Source organism: Lampetra fluviatilis, unplaced genomic scaffold, assembly GCF_964198595.1.
Source record: "Lampetra fluviatilis unplaced genomic scaffold, kcLamFluv1.1 SCAFFOLD_341, whole genome shotgun sequence".
Taxonomy (NCBI): Eukaryota; Metazoa; Chordata; class Hyperoartia; order Petromyzontiformes; family Petromyzontidae; genus Lampetra; species Lampetra fluviatilis.
The window spans coordinates 62,946-83,170 of NW_027621577.1; the positions used below are offsets into that span (position 1 = coordinate 62,946).

The 20,225-nt window shown below is 53.9% G+C and overlaps 1 protein-coding gene across 1 annotated transcript in view; it reads left to right on the plus strand.

Annotated features, from left to right (window-relative positions):
- CHAF1B (chromatin assembly factor 1 subunit B) overlaps window positions 1-20,225 on the plus strand; it is a gene marked incomplete at its 3' end in the record, with an annotated part of 34,561 nt that overhangs the window by 470 nt on the left and 13,866 nt on the right. Inside the window, exons 2-5 of the mRNA XM_078885654.1 lie at window positions 951-1,083; window positions 2,851-2,959; window positions 5,304-5,407; window positions 16,543-16,639. Coding sequence (XP_078741780.1) covers window positions 951-1,083; window positions 2,851-2,959; window positions 5,304-5,407; window positions 16,543-16,639 — 443 coding nt within the window. The remainder of the gene's footprint in view (window positions 1-950; window positions 1,084-2,850; window positions 2,960-5,303; window positions 5,408-16,542; window positions 16,640-20,225) is intronic.

The window sequence follows — 20,225 nt, forward strand, 5'->3', positions numbered from 1 at the left end:
CTCACTCAGCCACTCAGTCAGTCAGCCACTCAGTCAGTCAGCCACTCACTCAGCCACTCACTCACTCAGCCACTCACTCACCCACTCGCTCACTCAGCCACTCACTCACTCAGCCACTCACTCACCCACTCGCTCACTCAGCCACTCACTCAGCCACTCACTCACTCAGCCACTCAGTCAGTCAGCCACTCACTCACTCACTCAGCCACTCACTCACTCAGCCACTCACTCACCCACTCGCTCACTCAGCCACTCACTCACTCAGCCACTCACTCAGCCACTCACTCACTCAGCCACTCACTCACTCAGCCACTCACTCACTCAGCCACTCACTCACTCAGCCACTCACTCACTCAGCCACTCACTCACTCAGCCACTCACTCAGCCACTCACTCACTCAGCCACTCAGTCAGTCAGCCACTCACTCACTCAGCCACTCACTCAGCCACTCACTCACTCAGCCACTCACTCACTCACTCAGCCACTCACTCACTCAGCCACTCACTCACCCACTCACTCACTCAGCCACTCACTCACTCAGCCACTCACTCACTCAGCCACTCACTCACCCAGCCACTCACTCACCCACTCACTCACTCAGCCACTCACTCACTCAGCCACTCACTCACTCAGCCACTCAGTCAGTCAGCCACTCACTCACCCACTCGCTCACTCAGCCACTCACTCAGCCACTCACTCACTCAGACACTCACTCAGCCACCCACTCAGTCATCCACTGAGTCACTCACTGAGTCACCCTCTGAGTCACCCTCTTAGTCAGCCACTCACCCACTGAGTCACCCACTCGCTCACCCACTCGCTCACCCACTCGCTCATCCACTCACTCACCCACTGACTCACCCACTCACCCATCAAGTCACCCACACAGTCAACCCGAGTCGCCCCCGGTGGTCGACCTGTTGTCCACCCTCCCTCCCCCGGTGTTGTAGGTGTGGAAGGTGGAGAGGGGAAAGGACGACTCTCCCGTGGTGGACTTCTTGTCCACCCTGTCGAGGCACACGAAGGCCGTGAATGTCGTCCGCTTTTCACCCAGCGGAGAATTCCTGGCTTCTGGGGCTGATGGTGAGAGTCCACCATCACGTCCACCACCACCACGTCCACCACCATCACGTCCACCACCACCACGTCCACCACCATCACGTCCACCACCACCACGTCCACCATCACGTCCACCACCACCACGTCCACCACCACGTCCACCATCACGTCCACCACCACGTCCACCACCACGTCCACCACCACCACGTCCACCACCACGTCCACCACCACCCCGTCCACCACCACCACGTCCACCACCACGTCCACCACCACCCCGTCCACCATCACGTCCACCACCACCACGTCCACCACCACCACGTCCACCACCACCACGTCCACCATCACGTCCACCACCACCACGTCCACCATCACGTCCACCACCACCACGTCCACCATCACGTCCACCACCATCACGTCCACCACCACCACGTCCACCACCATCACGTCTACCACCACCACGTCCACCACCATCACGTCCACCACCACCACGTCCACCATCACGTCCACCACCACCACGTCCACCATCACGTCCACCACCACCACGTCCACCACCACGTCCACCACCACCACGTCCACCACCACGTCCACCACCACCACGTCGACTGTCAACACCATCACCACCACATCCATCATCACGTCCATCACCTGCATCACGTCCATCACCACGTCCACCACCACCACGTCCACCACCACGTCCACCACCATCACGTCCACCACCACCATCACGTCCACCACCACCACGTCCACCACCACCGCGTCCACCACCACCACGTCCACCACCACGTCCACCACCACCACGTCCACCACCATCACGTCCACCACCACCACGTCCACCATCACGTCCACCACCACCACGTCCACCATCACGTCCACCATCACGTCCACCACCACGTCCACCACCACCACGTCGACTGTCAACACCATCACCACCACATCCATCATCACGTCCATCACCTGCATCACGTCCATCACCACGTCCACCACCACCACCACATCGACCATCAACACCACCACGTCCACCACCACCACCACGTCGACTGTCAACACCATCACCACCACATCCATCATCACGTCCATCACCTGCATCACGTCCACCATCACGTCCACTACCACGTCCATCACCACGTCCACCACCACCACCACATCGACCATCAACACCACCACGTCCACCACCACCACGTCCACCACCACGTCCACCACCACGTCCACCATCACCTGCATCACGTCCACCACCACCATCACGACAACAACAGTGTGTGTGGTGGTTGACTCTGTGTGGTAGTGGTTGACTCTGTGTGGTAGTGGTTGACTCTGTGTGGTAGTGGTGGACTCTAATGGTGGACTCTAATGGTGGACTGTGTGGTAGACTCTGTGGTGGTGGTGTGGAAGCTGAGCGAGGGGGTGGACTGTGTGTGTGTGTGATGGTGGACTGTGTGTGTGTGATGGTGGACTGTGTGATGGTGCTCTGTGTGTGTGATGGTGGACTGTGTGATGATGGTGGACTGTGTGTGTGTGTGATGATGGTGGACTCTAATGGTGGACTATGTGGTAGACTCTGTGGTGGTGGTGTGGAGGCTGAGCGAGGGGGTGGACTGTGTGTGTGATGGTGGACTGTGTGTGTGTGATGGTGGACTGTGTGATGGTGCTCTGTGTGTGTGATGGTGGACTGTGTGTGTGTGATGGTGGACTGTGTGTGATGGTGGTGGACTCTAATGGTGGACTGTGTGTGTGTGTGATGGTGGACTGTGTGTGTGTGTGATGGTGGTGGACTCTAATGGTGGACTGTTGTAGACTCTGTGGTGGTGGTGTGGAGGCTGAGCGAGTGGGTGGAGTTTACGTCGCTGGAGGACGACGAGGGAACGGTCAACAAGGAGACGTGGACCGTGCACAAGACGCTGAGGTGGACAACAACAACCACCACAACTACAACAACCACCACTACAACAACCACCACAACTACAACCACCACAACAACAACTACAACCACAACAACAACCACCACAACTACAACAACCACCACAACAACAACCACCACAACAACAACCACCACAACTTCAACCACCACAACTACAACCACCACAACAGCAACCACCACAACTACAACAACCACCACAGCAACCACAACAACAACCACCACAACTACAACCACCACCACAACTACAACCACCACAACAACAACTACAACCACAACAACAACCACCACAACTACAACAACCACAACAACAACCACCACAACTACAACCACCACAACTACAACCACCACCACAACTACAACCACCACCACAACTACAACCACCACAACTACAACCACCACCACAACTACAACAACCACCACAACTACAACCACCACAACTACAACCACCACAACAGCAACCACCACAACTACAACAACCACCATAGCAACCACCACAACAACAACCACCACAACTACAACCACCACAACAGCAACCACCACAACTACCACGACCACAACAACAACAACCACAACAACCACCACAACAACAGCAACCACCACAACTACCACGACCACAACCACAACAACCACAACAACAGCAACCACGACCACAACTAACAACAACCACTACAGCGACCACAACTACAACCACCACAACGACCACAACTACAACTAACAACAACCACCACAACAACAACCACTACAACAACAACCACCACAACAACCACCACAACTACAACCACAACAACAACCACCACAACTACAACCACCACAACAGCAACCACCACAACTACAACCACCACAACTACAACCACCACAACAGCAACCACCACAACTACAACCACCACAACTACAACCACCACAACAGCAACCACCACAACTACAACCACCACAACTACAACCACCACAACTACAACCACCACAACTACAACCACCACAACAGCAACCACCACAACTACCACAACAACAACAACAACAACCACCACAACAACAGCAATCACGACCAAAACTAACAACAACCACTACAGCGACCACAACTACAACCACCACAACGACCACAACTACAACCACAACTAACAACAACCACCACAACAACAACCACTACAACCACAACAACAGCAACCACGACCACAACTAACAACAACCACTACAGCCACCACAACTACAACCACCACAACTGCAACCACCACAACTACAACCACCACAACTACAACCACCACAACTACAACCACCACAACTGCAACCACCACAACTACAACCACCACAACTACAACCACCACAACTACAACCACCACAACAACCACAACCACCACAACAACCACAACAGCCACCACACCGACCACGACCAAAACCAAGACCACAACTAACAACAACCACTACAGCAAACACCACAACTACAACCACCACAACAACAGCAACCACCACAACTACAACCACCACAACTACAACCACCACAACTACAACCACCACAACTACAACCACCACAACTACAACCACCACAACAACAGCAACCACCACAACAACAGCAACCACCACAACAACAGCAACCACAACAACAACCACCACAACAGCGGAGGTGGTTGATGTGGTTGCTGTTGTTGTGGTGGTTGTTGTTGATGTTGTTGTTGATGTTGTTGTTGATGTTGTTGTTGATGTTGATGTTGTTGTTGTGTGTAGAGGTCACCTGGAGGATGTGTACGATGTGTCGTGGTTGATGTTGTTGATGATGTTGTTGTTGTTGTTGTTGATGTTGTTGTTGTTGATGTTGTTGTTGATGATGTTGTTGTTGTTGTTGATGTTGTTGTTGATGTTGTTGTTGATGATGTTGTTGATGTTGTTGATGATGTTGTTGTTGTTGATGTTGTTGTTGATGTTGTTGTTGATGTTGTTGATGTTGTTGATGTTGTTGTTGTTGATGTTGATGTTGTTGATGTTGTTGATGTTGTTGTTGTTGATGATGTTTTTGATGTTGATGTTGTTGTTGATGATGTTGTTGATGTTGTTGTTGTTGATGTTGTTGATGTTGATGTTGTTGTTGATGATGATGTTGATGTTGTTGTTGATGATGTTGTTGATGTTGTTGTTGTTGATGTTGTTGTTGATGTTGTTGTTGATGTTGTTGTGTGTAGAGGTCATCTGGAGGATGTGTACGACGTGTCGTGGTTGTTGTTGTTGTTGTTGATGACGTTGATGTTGTTGTTGATGTTCTTGTTGATGATGTTGATGTTGTTGTTGATGTTGTTGATGTTGTTGATGTTGTTGTTGATGTTGATGTTGTTGTTGTGTGTAGAGGTCACCTGGAGGATGTGTACGACGTGTCGTGGACGTCCGACTCCATGTCCCTCGTCTCCGGCTCGGTGGACAACTCGGCCATCGTGTGGGACGTCGTGAAAGGTGGGGGGAGGGTGGGGGTGGTGGGGGAGGGGCGGGGGAAGGGTGGGGGGGAGAGGTGGGGGTGGGGGGGAGAGGTGGGGGTGGGGGGAGAGGTGGGGGGGGTAGGGGTGGGTGTGGGGAGAGGGGGGGGGGAGTGTGGGGGGAGGGTGGGGGGAGGGTGGGAGGAGGGGTGGGGGAGGGGCGGGGGGAGGGTGGGAGGAGGTGGGGGGAGGTGGGGGGGTGGGGGGAGGGGTGGAGGAGGGTGGGGTGGGGGGAGGGTGGAGAGGGGGGGAGGGTGGGGGGAGGGGGGAGAAGTGGGGAGGGGTGGAGGGAGGGTAGGGGGAGAGGTGGGGGTGGGGGGGAGAGGTGGGGGTGGGGGGAGAGGTGGGGGGGGTAGGGGTGGGTGTGGGGAGAGGGGGGGGGGAGTGTGGGGGGAGGGTGGGGGGAGGGTGGGAGGAGGGGTGGGGGAGGGGCGGGGGGAGGGTGGGAGGAGGTGGGGGGAGGTGGGGGGGTGGGGGGAGGGGTGGAGGAGGGTGGGGTGGGGGGAGGGTGGAGAGGGGGGGAGGGTGGGGGGAGGGGGGAGAAGTGGGGAGGGGTGGAGGGAGGGTAGGGGGAGAGGTGGGGGTGGTGGGGAGAGGCGAGGGGTGGGGGGAGAGGGGGGGGGAGAGGGGTGAGGGTTGGGGGGAGGGGAGGTGGGGGAGGGGGAGGGGGAGGGTGGGGGGGAGAGGTGGGGGAGGGGTGGGGGGAGGGTGGGGGGAGGGGTGGGGGGAGGGTGGGGGGAGGGGTGGGGGTAGAGGGAGAGGTGGGGGGTGGGGGGAGAGGGGTGGGCGGGGTGGGGGGAGGAGAGGGGAGGGGGGAGGGGTGGTGGGGGACAGGTGGGGGGGGACGGGTGGGCGGAGGAGCGCCGGGTGGCTAAAGCACAGCGAGTTGGCACAGTAGGGGGCACAGGTGGTGCATCAGCCAGTCATCTCGGTCAGTCGACCCATGGCACCTGCTGGGTCTGTCCCGTGACCTCCTCCTCATGCACCTAGCCTGGCACAGCAGTCGACCCGTGGCACCTGCTGGGTCTGTCACGTGACCTCCTCATGCACCTAGCCTGGCACAGCAGTCAACCCATGGCACCTGCTGGGTCTGTCACGTGACCTCCTCCTCATGCACCTAGCCTGGCACAGCAGTCGACCCGTGGCACCTGCTGGGTCTGCCCCGTGACCTCCTGCCAGCGGGCGTTCAACACTTCACGTGGCCTCAAGGTGCACATGGCCTGGCACAAGCGTCGTGGTGACGTCACCGCCACTTAGTGGCGAATGGCGGTTGTTGTTGTTGTGTGTCTACCTGTGCGTGTGTGTGTCTATCTGTGTATCTACCTGTGCGTGTGTGTGTCTACCTATCTGTGTGTACTTGTCTGTGTGTACGTACCTGTGTGTGTCACTGTGTGTGTCACTGTGTGTCACTGTGTGTGTGTCATTGTGTGTCACTGTGTGTGTCACTGTGTGTGTCACTGTGTGTGTCACTGTGTGGGTGTCACTGTGTGTGTGTGTCACTGTGTGTGTGTCACTGTGTGTCACCGTGTGTCACTGTGTATCTATCTGTGTGTGTGTGTCACTGTGTCACTGTGTGTGTCACTGTGTCACTGTGTGTGTCACTGTGTCACTGTGTGTGTCACTGTGTGTGTCACTGTGTGTGTGTGTCACTGTGTGTGTGTGTCACCGTGTCACTGTGTGTGTCACTGTGTGTGTCACTGTGTGTGTCACTGTGTGTGTGTGTGTCACTGTGTGTGTGTGTGTCACTGTGTGTGTGTGTGTGTCACTGTGTGTGTGTGTCACTGTGTGTGTGTGTGTCACTGTGTGTGTGTGTGTCACTGTGTGTGTGTGTGTGTCACTGTGTGTGTGTGTGTCACTGTGTGGTGTGTGTCACTGTGTGTGTGTGTCACTGTGTGTGTGTCACTGTGTGTGTGTCACTGTGTGTGTGTGTCACTGTGTGTGTGTCACTGTGTGTGTGTCACTGTGTGTGTGTGTGTCACTGTGTGTGTGTCACTGTGTGTGTGTCACTGTGTGTGTGTCACTGTGTGTGTGTGTGTCACTGTGTGTGTGTCACTGTGTGTGTGTGTGTCACTGTGTGTGTGTGTGTCACTGTGTGTGTGTCACTGTGTGTGTGTCACTGTGTGTGTGTGTGTCACTGTGTGTGTGTGTGTCACTGTGTGTGTGTCACTGTGTGTGTGTGTGTCACTGTGTGTGTGTCACTGTGTGTGTCACTGTGTGTGTGTGTGTCACTGTGTGTGTGTGTGTCACTGTGTGTGTCACTGTGTGTGTGTGTGTCACTGTGTGTGTGTCACTGTGTGTGTGTCACTGTGTGTGTGTCACTGTGTGTGTGTGTGTCACTGTGTGTGTGTGTGTCACTGTGTGTGTGTCACTGTGTGTGTGTGTGTGTCACTGTGTGTGTGTCACTGTGTGTGTGTGTGTCACTGTGTGTGTGTGTGTCACTGTGTGTGTGTGTGTCACTGTGTGTGTGTGTGTGTCACTGTGTGTGTGTGTGTGTCACTGTGTGTGTGTGTCACTGTGTGTGTGTGTCACTGTGTGTGTGTCACTGTGTGTGTGTGTCACTGTGTGTGTGTCAATGTGTGTGTGTGTCACTGTGTGTGTGTGTCACTGTGTGTGTGTCACTGTGTGTGTGTCACTGTGTGTGTCACTGTGTGTGTGTGTCACTGTGTGTGTGTCACTGTGTGTGTGTCACTGTGTGTGTGTCACTGTGTGTGTCACTGTGTGTGTGTCACTGTGTGTGTGTCACTGTGTGTGTGTGTGTCACTGTGTGTGTGTGTGTCACTGTGTGTGTGTCACTGTGTGTGTGTGTGTCACTGTGTGTGTGTCACTGTGTGTGTGTCACTGTGTGTGTGTGTGTCACTGTGTGTGTGTCACTGTGTGTGTGTGTGTCACTGTGTGTGTCACTGTGTGTGTGTCACTGTGTGTGTGTCACTGTGTGTGTGTGTGTCACTGTGTGTGTGTGTGTCACTGTGTGTGTGTCACTGTGTGTGTGTCACTGTGTGTGTGTCACTGTGTGTGTGTCACTGTGTGTGTGTCACTGTGTGTGTGTGTGTGTCACTGTGTGTGTGTGTGTGTCACTGTGTGTGTGTGTGTGTGTCACTGTGTGTGTGTGTGTGTCACTGTGTGTGTGTGTGTGTCACTGTGTGTGTGTGTGTCACTGTGTGTGTGTGTGTCACTTGTGTGTGTGTCACTGTGTGTGTGTGTGTCACTGTGTGTGTGTGTGTCACTGTGTGTGTGTGTGTCACTGTGTGTGTGTGTCACTGTGTGTGTGTGTGTGTCACTGTGTGTGTGTGTGTCACTGTGTGTGTGTGTGTGTGTGTCACTGTTGTGTGTGTGTGTCACTGTGTGTGTGTGCCACTGTGTGTGTGTGTCACTGTGTGTGTGTGTGTGTGTGTCACTGTGTGTGTGTGTGTGTGTGTCACTGTGTGTGTGTGTGTGTGTGTGTCACTGTGTGTGTGTGTGTCACTGTGTGTGTGTGTCACTGTGTGTGTGTGTCACTGTGTGTGTGTGTGTCACTGTGTGTGTGTGTGTCACTGTGTGTGTGTGTGTCACTGTGTGTGTGTGTGTCACTGTGTGTGTGTGTCACTGTGTGTGTGTGTGTCACTGTGTGTGTGTGTCACTGTGTGTGTGTGTCACTGTGTGTGTGTGTCACTGTGTGTGTGTGTGTGTGTGTCACTGTGTGTGTGTGTGTCACTGTGTGTGTGTGTGTCACTGTGTGTGTGTGTGTGTCACTGTGTGTGTGTGTGTCACTGTGTGTGTGTGTCACTGTGTGTGTGTGTCACTGTGTGTGTGTGTCACTGTGTGTGTGTGTGTCACTGTGTGTGTGTGTGTCACTGTGTGTGTGTGTCACTGTGTGTGTGTGTGTGGTGTGTCACTGTGTGTGTGTGTGTGTCACTGTGTGTGTGTGTGTCACTGTGTGTGTGTGTGTCACTGTGTGTGTGTGTGTCACTGTGTGTGTGTGTGTCACTGTGTGTGTGTGTCACTGTGTGTGTCACTGTGTGTGTGTGTGTCACTGTGTGTGTGTGTGTCACTGTGTGTGTGTGTGTCACTGTGTGTGTGTGTGTCACTGTGTGTGTGTGTGTGTCACTGTGTGTGTGTGTGTGTCACTGTGTGTGTGTGTGTGTCACTGTGTGTGTGTGTGTGTCACTGTGTGTGTGTCACTGTGTGTGTGTCACTGTGTGTGTGTGTGTCACTGTGTGTGTGTGTGTCACTGTGTGTGTGTGTGTCACTGTGTGTGTGTGTGTCACTGTGTGTGTGTCACTGTGTGTGTGTGTGTCACTGTGTGTGTGTGTGTCACTGTGTGTGTGGTCACTGTGTGTGTGTGTGTGTCACTGTGTGTGTGTCACTGTGTGTGTGTGTGTGTCACTGTGTGTGTGTCACTGTGTGTGTGTCACTGGTGTGTGTGTGTGTGTCACTGTGTGTGTGTGTGTGTCACTGTGTGTGTGTGTGTGTCACTGTGTGTGTGTGTCACTGTGTGTGTGTCACTGTGTGTGTGTGTGTGTGTGTGTCACTGTGTGTGTGTGTGTCACTGTGTGTGTGTGTGTGTCACTGTGTGTGTGTGTGTGTCACTGTGTGTGTGTGTCACTGTGTGTGTGTCACTGTGTGTGTGTCACTGTGTGTGTGTGCGGTGCCGGACGGGCAACACTGTCGTGGGCAGTGCTGTGGGGGAGGGCCAATGCCCATTGGCCTCTCCCCTCATGGCGTCTGTGACCACCACAGTGGCTAAACGGGGGCTCTGGACGGGTGCGAGGGGCTGGTAACCCCTCCACCTTCAATTAACCACCACTAAACTACGAAGTAAACATAAACCTGTAATTAATAAGCTTGTGCCGGAGGCCCCGGGGGGGTCAGGCTTTTATGACGTCTCCTGGCCAAACCCCATTTGGCGGAGCCAGGAGATTGAATTTTAACCCTCGGGGCTCCTCCAGAAACAACGAAAAACCATTGCGGATGGCCACGTGGAATGTTCGAACGCTCACTGCGGAGGAGAGGCTGCCACTCCTCTGTCGGGAGCTGGACCGGTACCGCCTGGATCTCTGTGGCATTCAGGAGGTCCGGTGGACCGGTTCTGGCTCCTGCCACCATGAGGGGTGGACAGTCCTCTACTCGGGGCAGGAGACTGCCAAACAACAGGGTGTGGCTCTTCTTCTGAACAAAAGAATGAAGGGGGCGTGGGAGCGTGGCGGTGAGGTGTGGGAAGCTGTAAGCCCCAGGATACTTTGGGCTCGCCTTCCCATCAACCAGAGGCGAGGAGTGGTGGTCGTGGTTACTTATGCCCCCACCGAAGACGAACATCTGTGGAGGGATGCAGGCAAAGCCGATGAGTCGGACGCTTTCTATGACCTCCTGTCACAGGTGCTGGCTAAGTGGCCACTCGGGACAGAGTCATCTTGTTGGGTGACTTCAATGCTCGAGTTGGTCATGATACTGGCACCTGGTCTGGAGTGATTGGAAGGCATGGGCCAGATCAGCTCAATAATAACGGTAGGAGGCTGCTAGATTTTTGTGCAGCCCATGGGCTTGTAATTACCAACACGCTCTTCCGGCATCGGCGCATCCACACAACATCATGGATGCATGCCGGGTCCAAGCAAGAACATCTGCTGGACTACGTAGTGACGGACCAGCGGATGCGAGCCCATGTCCTTGACACCAGGACCTACCGTGGAGCTGATCTGCCCTCTGACCATCGACTAGTCATCTGTAAGATGCGCCTGCCATTCTTCCACTCCGGTGGTGGGTGTACACCCAGGATCCCATTCCAACCAAAAGTGGCCTGGTCTAAGTTAGCTGATGAAAGTTGCAAGCGAGAATTCATCATCGCTTGCAGCTGGGGTTGGCATCGTCCCCCACTCCACCTGATGTCGAGGGTAAATGGGCGAGGTTTAAGACTGTGACTCATGCAGCTGCAATGGCTGCTTTGGGTACGCGGTCCAGACCTCCCCGGGAACCCTGGCTGACGGAGGAGGTGTTCAGGTTAATTGAGAAAAAGCGACAGGCCCACTCTCATCGCCTACAGCATCCCACGTCAGAGAATGAGGAGGTTTACCGCAGTCTTCGCTCGGAGGTTCGGAGAGCCGTGAGGCGCTGTAAAGGATGGGTGGTGGTCGCGGATTGCTGAGGAGATGGAGTCTGCCTCAGTGGCCCGCGATCACAAATCACTATTTAACTCCATCAAAAAGTAACCTGCAGCGCCACACCTATTACCATCATTAGAGGAAAAAACGGTGATCCAATCTCCGACCCCCAGGAACAGGTTTGCAGATTTGCTGAGCATTTCTGTGAGGTCCTGGGGGAGGGAAAATCTCTCAGCCAGGAAAACATCATGGCACAAAGTGGGGATAACCCTGCTGAGGCTGCGGTGCCTCAAATATTGGAAGAGGTCACCCCCTGTGAGTGGCTGGCTGAGGTGCCATCTGTTGAGGAAGTACTGAGGGCGATCCGGAGTCTGAGACCAGGGAAGGCACCGGGCAGAGATGATCTCCCAGGCGAAATGCTGAGGGAGGGTGGCGTTTGTGCACAGACTGCCCTATATGACATCATAACAACAGTCTGGACCACTGGACGGGTTCCGCAGGACTGGAAGGATGCCCTGGTGGTCCCCCTCTTTAAGAAGGGGGACCGTACCGACTGTAACAACTACAGGGGCATCTCACTCCTCAGTGTGCCGGGTAAGGTCCTGGCAAGGATTATTCAACATCGCCTTGCTAGGCATGCTGAGGAGAGGCTTGCGGAGCCCCAATGTGGTTTCAGGAAAGGGCGGTCCTGCACAGATGCCATATTTTCTGTCCGTCTGCTACAGCAGAGGTGTAGGGAATTCCAAAAAGACCTACATCTCTGCTTTATTGACCTGGTCAAGGCCTATGATACCATCAGTAGGACTGGGCTGTGGGTTGTTCTTCGTGCTTTCGGAGTCCCTGACCCTCTGCTCACGATCATTAAGGACCTTCATGATGGTGAGCGGGCCGGGTAAAAAATACGTGGCCGGGAGTCGGAGCCTTTCCCTGTACACCTTGGGGTGCGACAGGGATGTCCTCTGGCTCCCACATTATTTAACATCTATTTCGACTGCGTAGTTCGTGAAGCCTTCAATAGCTGTACCGGGGGAATTACCATTTGGTACAGATACAATGGGAGGCTGATCGACGCCCGGGTGCGATCAAGGGATGGCTCTCTATTGGTCAACCACGTTATGTATGCCGATGATTTGGTAATAGCTGCTCATTCAGAAGAGGAGTTGGAGACGCTGCTGCTGAGACTGGAGCGTGCCACTAAGAGGTGGGGCCTTACCATCAGCCCCACCAAAACTAAGCACCTGCCTGGGTATTTTGTACCATCGGGCACTCCGCCCCCACAACTCCCAATCGGTGATGGGGCAGTTGTGGAGAGAGTAGAGAGTTTCCCATACCTGGGCAGTGTGCTCATGACCGGCTCCAGTTTATCAGCAGAGGTCCTCACTCCGAATCAGTCGAGCGGCAATATCTTTTCATCGGTTGCGTAACGCTGTGTGGAAGCTACCTGTCTGTCGCTCCGCACGAAGCTTCAGGTCTTCTCGGCCACGGTCATTCCCTCCCTTCTCTATGCTTGCGAAACGTGGACCCCCCTAGTGGAGCATCTTCGCCGGTTGGAAACATTTAGGCTGGCCTGCCTCAGTGAGCTCCTCCGGCAGGCAAGGCTGCGTTGGCTGGGTCATGTAGCCCGCATGCCCAGCCACCGCATGCCTAAACAGCTTTTGTTCGGCCGGATCGAGGGGGCTAAACGGGCGCGGCACGGGCTAGAGAAGAGATGGAGTGATGTGGTACAGGAGGACGTGGAGCTGAGTGGACTTGCCGATGACTGGTACCAGCGGTGTCAAGATCGGCCTCAGTGGAGGAGGCTCGTGAAGGACGCTACTGGGCAGTTGGAGGCAGTCGCCCTCCAACAACAACGGAGGGCGGAGGAGCGACGCTCACAACAACGAGCGGAGCGCCGGGTGGCTAAAGCACAGCAAGTTGGCACAGTAGGGGGCACAGGTGGTGCATCAGCCAGTCATCTCGGTCATCTCGGTCAGTCGACCCGTGGCACCTGGGTCTGCCCCGTGACCTCCTGCCAGCGGGCGTTCGACACTTCACGTGGCCTCAAGGTGCACATGGCCTGGCACAAGCGTCGTGGTGACGTCACCGCCACTTAGTGGCGAATGGCGGTTGTTGTTGTTGTTGTGTGTGTGTCACTGTGTGTGTGTGTGTGTCACTGTGTGTGTGTCACTGTGTGTGTGTGTGTCACTGTGTGTGTGTGTCACTGTGTGTGTGTGTGTCACTGTGTGTGTGTGCCACTGTGTGTGTGTGTGTCACTGTGTGTGTGTGTCACTGTGTGTGTGTGTGTCACTGTGTGTGTGTGTCACTGTGTGTGTGTGTGTGTCACTGTGTGTGTGTGTGTGTCACTGTGTGTGTGTGTGTGTCACTGTGTGTGTGTGTCTGTCACTGTGTGTGTGTGTCTGTCACTGTGTGTGTGTGTGTCACTGTGTGTGTGTGTCTGTCACTGTGTGTGTGTGTGTCACTGTGTGTGTGTGTGTGTCACTGTGTGTGTGTGTGTCACTGTGTGTGTGTGTGTCACTGTGTGTGTGTGTCTGTCACTGTGTGTGTGTGTCACTGTGTGTGTGTGTGTCACTGTGTGTGTGTGTGTCACTGTGTGTGTGTGTGTCACTGTGTGTGTGTGTCACTGTGTGTGTGTGTGTCACTGTGTGTGTGTGTGTCACTGTGTGTGTGTGTGTCACTGTGTGTGTGTGTGTCACTGTGTGTGTGTGTGTCACTGTGTGTGTGTGTGTGTCACTGTGTGTGTGTGTGTCACTGTGTGTGTGTGTCTGTCACTGTGTGTGTGTGTGTCACTGTGTGTGTGTGTGTCACTGTGTGTGTGTGTCTGTCACTGTGTGTGTGTGTCTGTCACTGTGTGTGTGTGTCTGTCACTGTGTGTGTGTGTCTGTCACTGTGTGTGTGTGTCTGTCACTGTGTGTGTGTGTCTGTCACTGTGTGTGTGTGTGTCACTGTGTGTGTGTGTGTCACTGTGTGTGTGTGTGTCACTGTGTGTGTGTGTGTGTCACTGTGTGTGTGTGTGTGTCACTGTGTGTGTGTGTGTGTCACTGTGTGTGTGTGTGTGTCACTGTGTGTGTCACTGTGTGTGTCACTGTGTGTGTCACTGTGTGTGTGTGTGTGTGTCACTGTGTGTGTGTGTGTGTGTCACTGTGTGTGTGTGTGTGTGTCACTGTGTGTGTGTGTGTCACTGTGTGTGTGTGTGTCACTGTGTGTGTGTGTGTCACTGTGTGTGTGTGTCACTGTGTGTGTTAGCGTGTCACTGTGTGTGTCACTGTGTGTGTGTGTGTCACTGTGTGTGTTAGCGTGTCACTGTGTGTGTGTGTGTGTGTCACTGTGTGTGTGTGTGTCACTGTGTGTGTGTGTGTCACTGTGTGTGTCACTGTGTGTGTGTGTGTGTGTGTCACTGTGTGTGTCACTGTGTGTGTGTGTGTGTGTGTCACTGTGTGTGTCACTGTGTGTGTGTGTGTCACTGTGTGTGTCACTGTGTGTGTGTGTGTCACTGTGTGTGTCACTGTGTGTGTGTGTGTGTGTCACTGTGTGTGTGTGTGTCACTGTGTGTGTCACTGTGTGTGTCACTGTGTGTGTGTGTGTCACTGTGTGTGTGTGTCACTGTGTGTGTGTGTGTCACTGTGTGTGTGTGTCACTGTGTGTGTGTGTGTGTGTCACTGTGTGTGTGTGTCACTGTGTGTGTGTGTGTGTCACTGTGTGTGTGTGTGTCACTGTGTGTGTGTGTCACTGTGTGTGTGTGTGTGTCACTGTGTGTGTGTGTGTCACTGTGTGTGTCACTGTGTGTGTGTGTGTCACTGTGTGTGTGTGTCACTGTGTGTGTGTGTCACTGTGTGTGTGTGTCACTGTGTGTGTCACTGTGTGTGTCACTGTGTGTGTGTGTGTCACTGTGTGTGTGTGTGTCACTGTGTGTGTGTGTGTGTGTGTCACTGTGTGTGTGTGTCACTGTGTGTGTGTGTCACTGTGTGTGTCACTGTGTGTGTCACTGTGTGTGTGTCACTGTGTGTGTGTGTCACTGTGTGTGTGTGTGTCACTGTGTGTGTCACTGTGTGTGTGTCACTGTGTGTGTGTGTGTCACTGTGTGTGTGTGTGTGTCACTGTGTGTGTGTGTGTGTCACTGTGTGTGTGTGTGTGTCACTGTGTGTGTCACTGTGTGTGTGTGTCACTGTGTGTGTGTGTGTCACTGTGTGTGTCACTGTGTGTGTGTGTGTCACTGTGTGTGTGTGTGTGTCACTGTGTGTGTGTGTGTCACTGTGTGTGTGTGTGTCACTGTGTGTGTGTGTGTCACTGTGTGTGTGTGTGTCACTGTGTGTGTGTCACTGTGTGTGTGGTGTGTGTGTGTGTCACTGTGTGTGTGTGTGTGTCACTGTGTGTGTGTGTGTCACTGTGTGTGTGTGTGTCACTGTGTGTGTGTGTGTCACTGTGTGTGTGTCACTGTGTGTGTGTCACTGTGTGTGTGTCACTGTGTGTGTGTGTGTCACTGTGTGTGTGTCACTGTGTGTGTGTGTGTGTGTCACTGTGTGTGTCACTGTGTGTGTGTGTGTCACTGTGTGTGTGTGTGTCACTGTGTGTGTGTGCCACTGTGTGTGTGTGTCACTGTGTGTGTGTGTGTCACTGTGTGGTGTGTGTGTCACTGTGTGTGTCACTGTGTGGTGTGTGTGTCACTGTGTGTGTGTGTGTGTGTGTCACTGTGTGTGTGTGTCACTGTGTGTGTGTGTGTGTCACTGTGTGGTGTGTGTGTCACTGTGTGTGTCACTGTGTGTGTGTGTGTGTCACTGTGTGGTGTGTGTGTCACTGTGTGTGTCACTGTGTGTGTGTGTCACTGTGTGTGTGTCACTGTGTGTGTGTGTGTGTCACTGTGTGGTGTGTGTGTCACTGTGTGTGTCACTGTGTGTGTGTGTCACTGTGTGTGTGTCACTGTGTGTGTGTCACTGTGTGTGTGTGTGTGTCACTGTGTGTGTGTGTGTCACTGTGTGTGTGTCACTGTGTGTGTGTGTGTGTCACTGTGTGTGTGTGTGTCACTGTGTGGTGTGTGTGTGTGCAGGCCACAAGCTGTACATGTTTACAGAGCACAAGAGCTACGTGCAGGGCGTTGCCTGGGACCCACTGGGACTCTACATCGCTACTCTCAGCTGTGATCGGTGACACACACACACACACAGTGACACACACACACAGTGACACACACACAGTGACACACACACACACAGTGACACACACACACACACACAGTGACACACACACACAGTGACACACACACACACAGTGACACACACACACAGTGACACACACACAGTGACACACACACACAGTGACACACACACAGTGACACACACACACAGTGACACACACACACACACAGTGACACACAGTGACACACACACACACAGTGACACACACACACACAGTGACACACACACACACAGTGACACACACACACACAGTGACACACACAGTGACACACACACACACAGTGACACACAGTGACACACACACACACAGTGACACACACACACACAGTGACACACACACACACAGTGACACACAGTGACACACACAGTGACACACAGTGACACACACAGTGACACACAGTGACACACACACACACAGTGACACACAGTGACACACACAGTGACACACACACAGTGACACACAGTGACACACACACACACAGTGACACACAGTGACACACACAGTGACACACACACAGTGACACACACACACAGTGACACACACACAGTGACACACACAGTGACACACACACAGTGACACACACACAGTGACACACACAGTGACACACACAGTGACACACACACACAGTGACACACACACACAGTGACACACACAGTGACACACACACACAGTGACACACACACAGTGACACACACAGTGACACACACACAGTGACACACACAGTGACACACACACAGTGACACACACACACACAGTGACACACACACACACACACAGTGACACACAGTGACACACACACACACAGTGACACACAGTGACACACACAGTGACACACACACAGTGACACACACAGACACACACAGTGACACACACACACAGTGACACACACACAGTGACACACACAGTGACACACACACAGTGACACACACAGTGACACACACAGTGACACACAACAACAACAACAACCGCCATTCGCCACTAAGTGGCGGTGACGTCACCACGACGCTTGTGCCAGGCCATGTGCACCCTGAGGCCACGTGAAGTGTCGAACGCCCGCTGGCAGGAGGTCACGGGGCAGACCCAGGTGCCACGGGTCGACTGACCGAGATGACCGAGACGAGTGGCTGATGCACCACCTGTGCCCCCTACTGTGCCAACTTGCTGTGCTTTAGCCACCCAGCGCTCCGCTCGTTGTTGTGAGCGTCGCTCCTCCGCCCTCCGTTGTTGTTGGAGGGCGACTGCCTCCAACTGCCCAGTAGCGTCCTTCACGAGCCTCCTCCACTGAGGCCGATCTTGACACCGCTGGTACCAGTCATCGGCAAGTCCACTCAGCTCCACGTCCTCCTGTACCACATCACTCCATCTCTTCTCTAGCCCGTGCCGCGCCCGTTTAGCCCCCTCGATCCGGCCGAACAGAAGCTGTTTAGGCATGCGGTGGCTGGGCATGCGGGCTACATGACCCAGCCAACGCAGCCTTGCCTGCCGGAGGAGCTCACCGATGGGACTTTGCCCAGATCTTTCAAGGACTTGTGAGCTCCTCACACAATCCAGCCTGGTTAAACCCAGGATGGATCGTAGGCAGGCCAGCCTAAATGTTTCCAACCGGCGAAGATGCTCCACTAGGGGGGTCCACGTTTCGCAAGCGTAGAGAAGGGAGGGAATGACCGTGGCCGAGAAGACCTGAAGCTTCGTGCGGAGCGACAGACCAGGTAGCTTCCACACAGCGTTACGCAACCGACGAAAAGATATTGCCGCTCGACTGATTCGGAGTGAGACCTCTGCTGATAAACTGGAGCCGGTCATAAGCACACTGCCCAGGTATGGGAAACTCTCCACTCTCTCCACAACTGCCCCATCACCGATTGGGAGTTGTGGGGGTGGGGTGCCAGATGGTACAAAATACCCAGGCAGGTGCTTAGTTTTGGTGGGGCTGATGGTAAGGCCCCACCTCTTAGTGGCACGCTCCAGTCTCAGCAGCAGCGTCTCCAACTCCTCTTCTGAATGAGCAGCTATTACCAAATCATCGGCATACACAGTGACACACACACACAGTGACACACACAGACACACACACACACAGTGACACACACAGTGACTCTACATCGCCACTCTCAGCTGTGATCGGTGACACACACACACAGTGACACACAGTGACACACACACACAGTGACACACACACAGTGACACACACAGTGACACACACACACAGTGACACACACAGTGACACACACACACACAGTGACACACACAGTGACACACACACAGAGTGACACACACAGTGACTCTACATCGCCACTCTCAGCTGTGATCGGTGACACACACACACAGTGACACACACACAGTGACACACACAGTGACACACACAGTGACACACAGTGACACACACACACAGTGACACACACACAGTGACACACACAGTGACACACACACACAGTGACACACACACACAGTGACACACACACACAGTGACACACACACACAGTGACACACACACAGTGACACACACAGTGACACACACACAGAGTGACACACACAGTGACTCTACATCGCCACTCTCAGCTGTGATCGGTGACACACACACACACAGTGACACACACACACAGTGACACACACAGTGACACACACAGTGACACACAGTGACACACACACACAGTGACACACACACAGTGACACACACACAGTGACACACACAGACACACACACACAGTGATACACACACACACAGTGACACACACACACAGTGACACACACAGTGACACACACAGTGACACACACAGTGACACACAGTGACACACACACAGTGACACACACACACTCACACACGCACAGTGACACACACAGTGACTCTACATCGCCTCTACATCGTGTATAACACCCAGACACTGTGTGTGTGACTGTGTGTGCAGGGTGATGCGTGTGTATAACACCCAGACACTGTGTGACTGTGTGTGTGTGACTGTGTGTGTGTGTGTGTCACTGTGTGTGTGTGTCACTGTGTGTGTCTGTGTGTGTGCAGGGTGATGCGTGTGTACAACACCCAGACACTATGTGTGTGACTGTGTGTGTGTGTCACTGTGTGTGTGTCACTGTGTGTGTGTGACTGTGTGTGTGTCACTGTGTGTGTGTGTGTCACTGTGTGTGTGTGTCACTGTGTGTGTGTGTGTGTCACTGTGTGTGTGTGTCACTGTGTGTGTGTGACTGTGTGTGTGTGTGTCACTGTGTGTGTGTGTCACTGTGTGTGCAGGGTGATGCGTGTGTACAACACCCAGACACTATGTGTGTGACTGTGTGTGTGTGTGTGACTGTGTGTGTGTGTGACTGTGTGTGTGTGTCACTGTGTGTGTGTGTCACTGTGTGTGTGTCACTGTGTGTGTCTGTGTGTGTGCAGGGTGATGCGTGTGTACAACACCCAGACACTATGTGTGTGACTGTGTGTGTCACTGTGTGTGTGTCACTGTGTGTGTGTCACTGTGTGTGTGACTGTGTGTGCAGGGTGATGCGTGTGTACAACACCCAGACACTGTGTGTGACTGT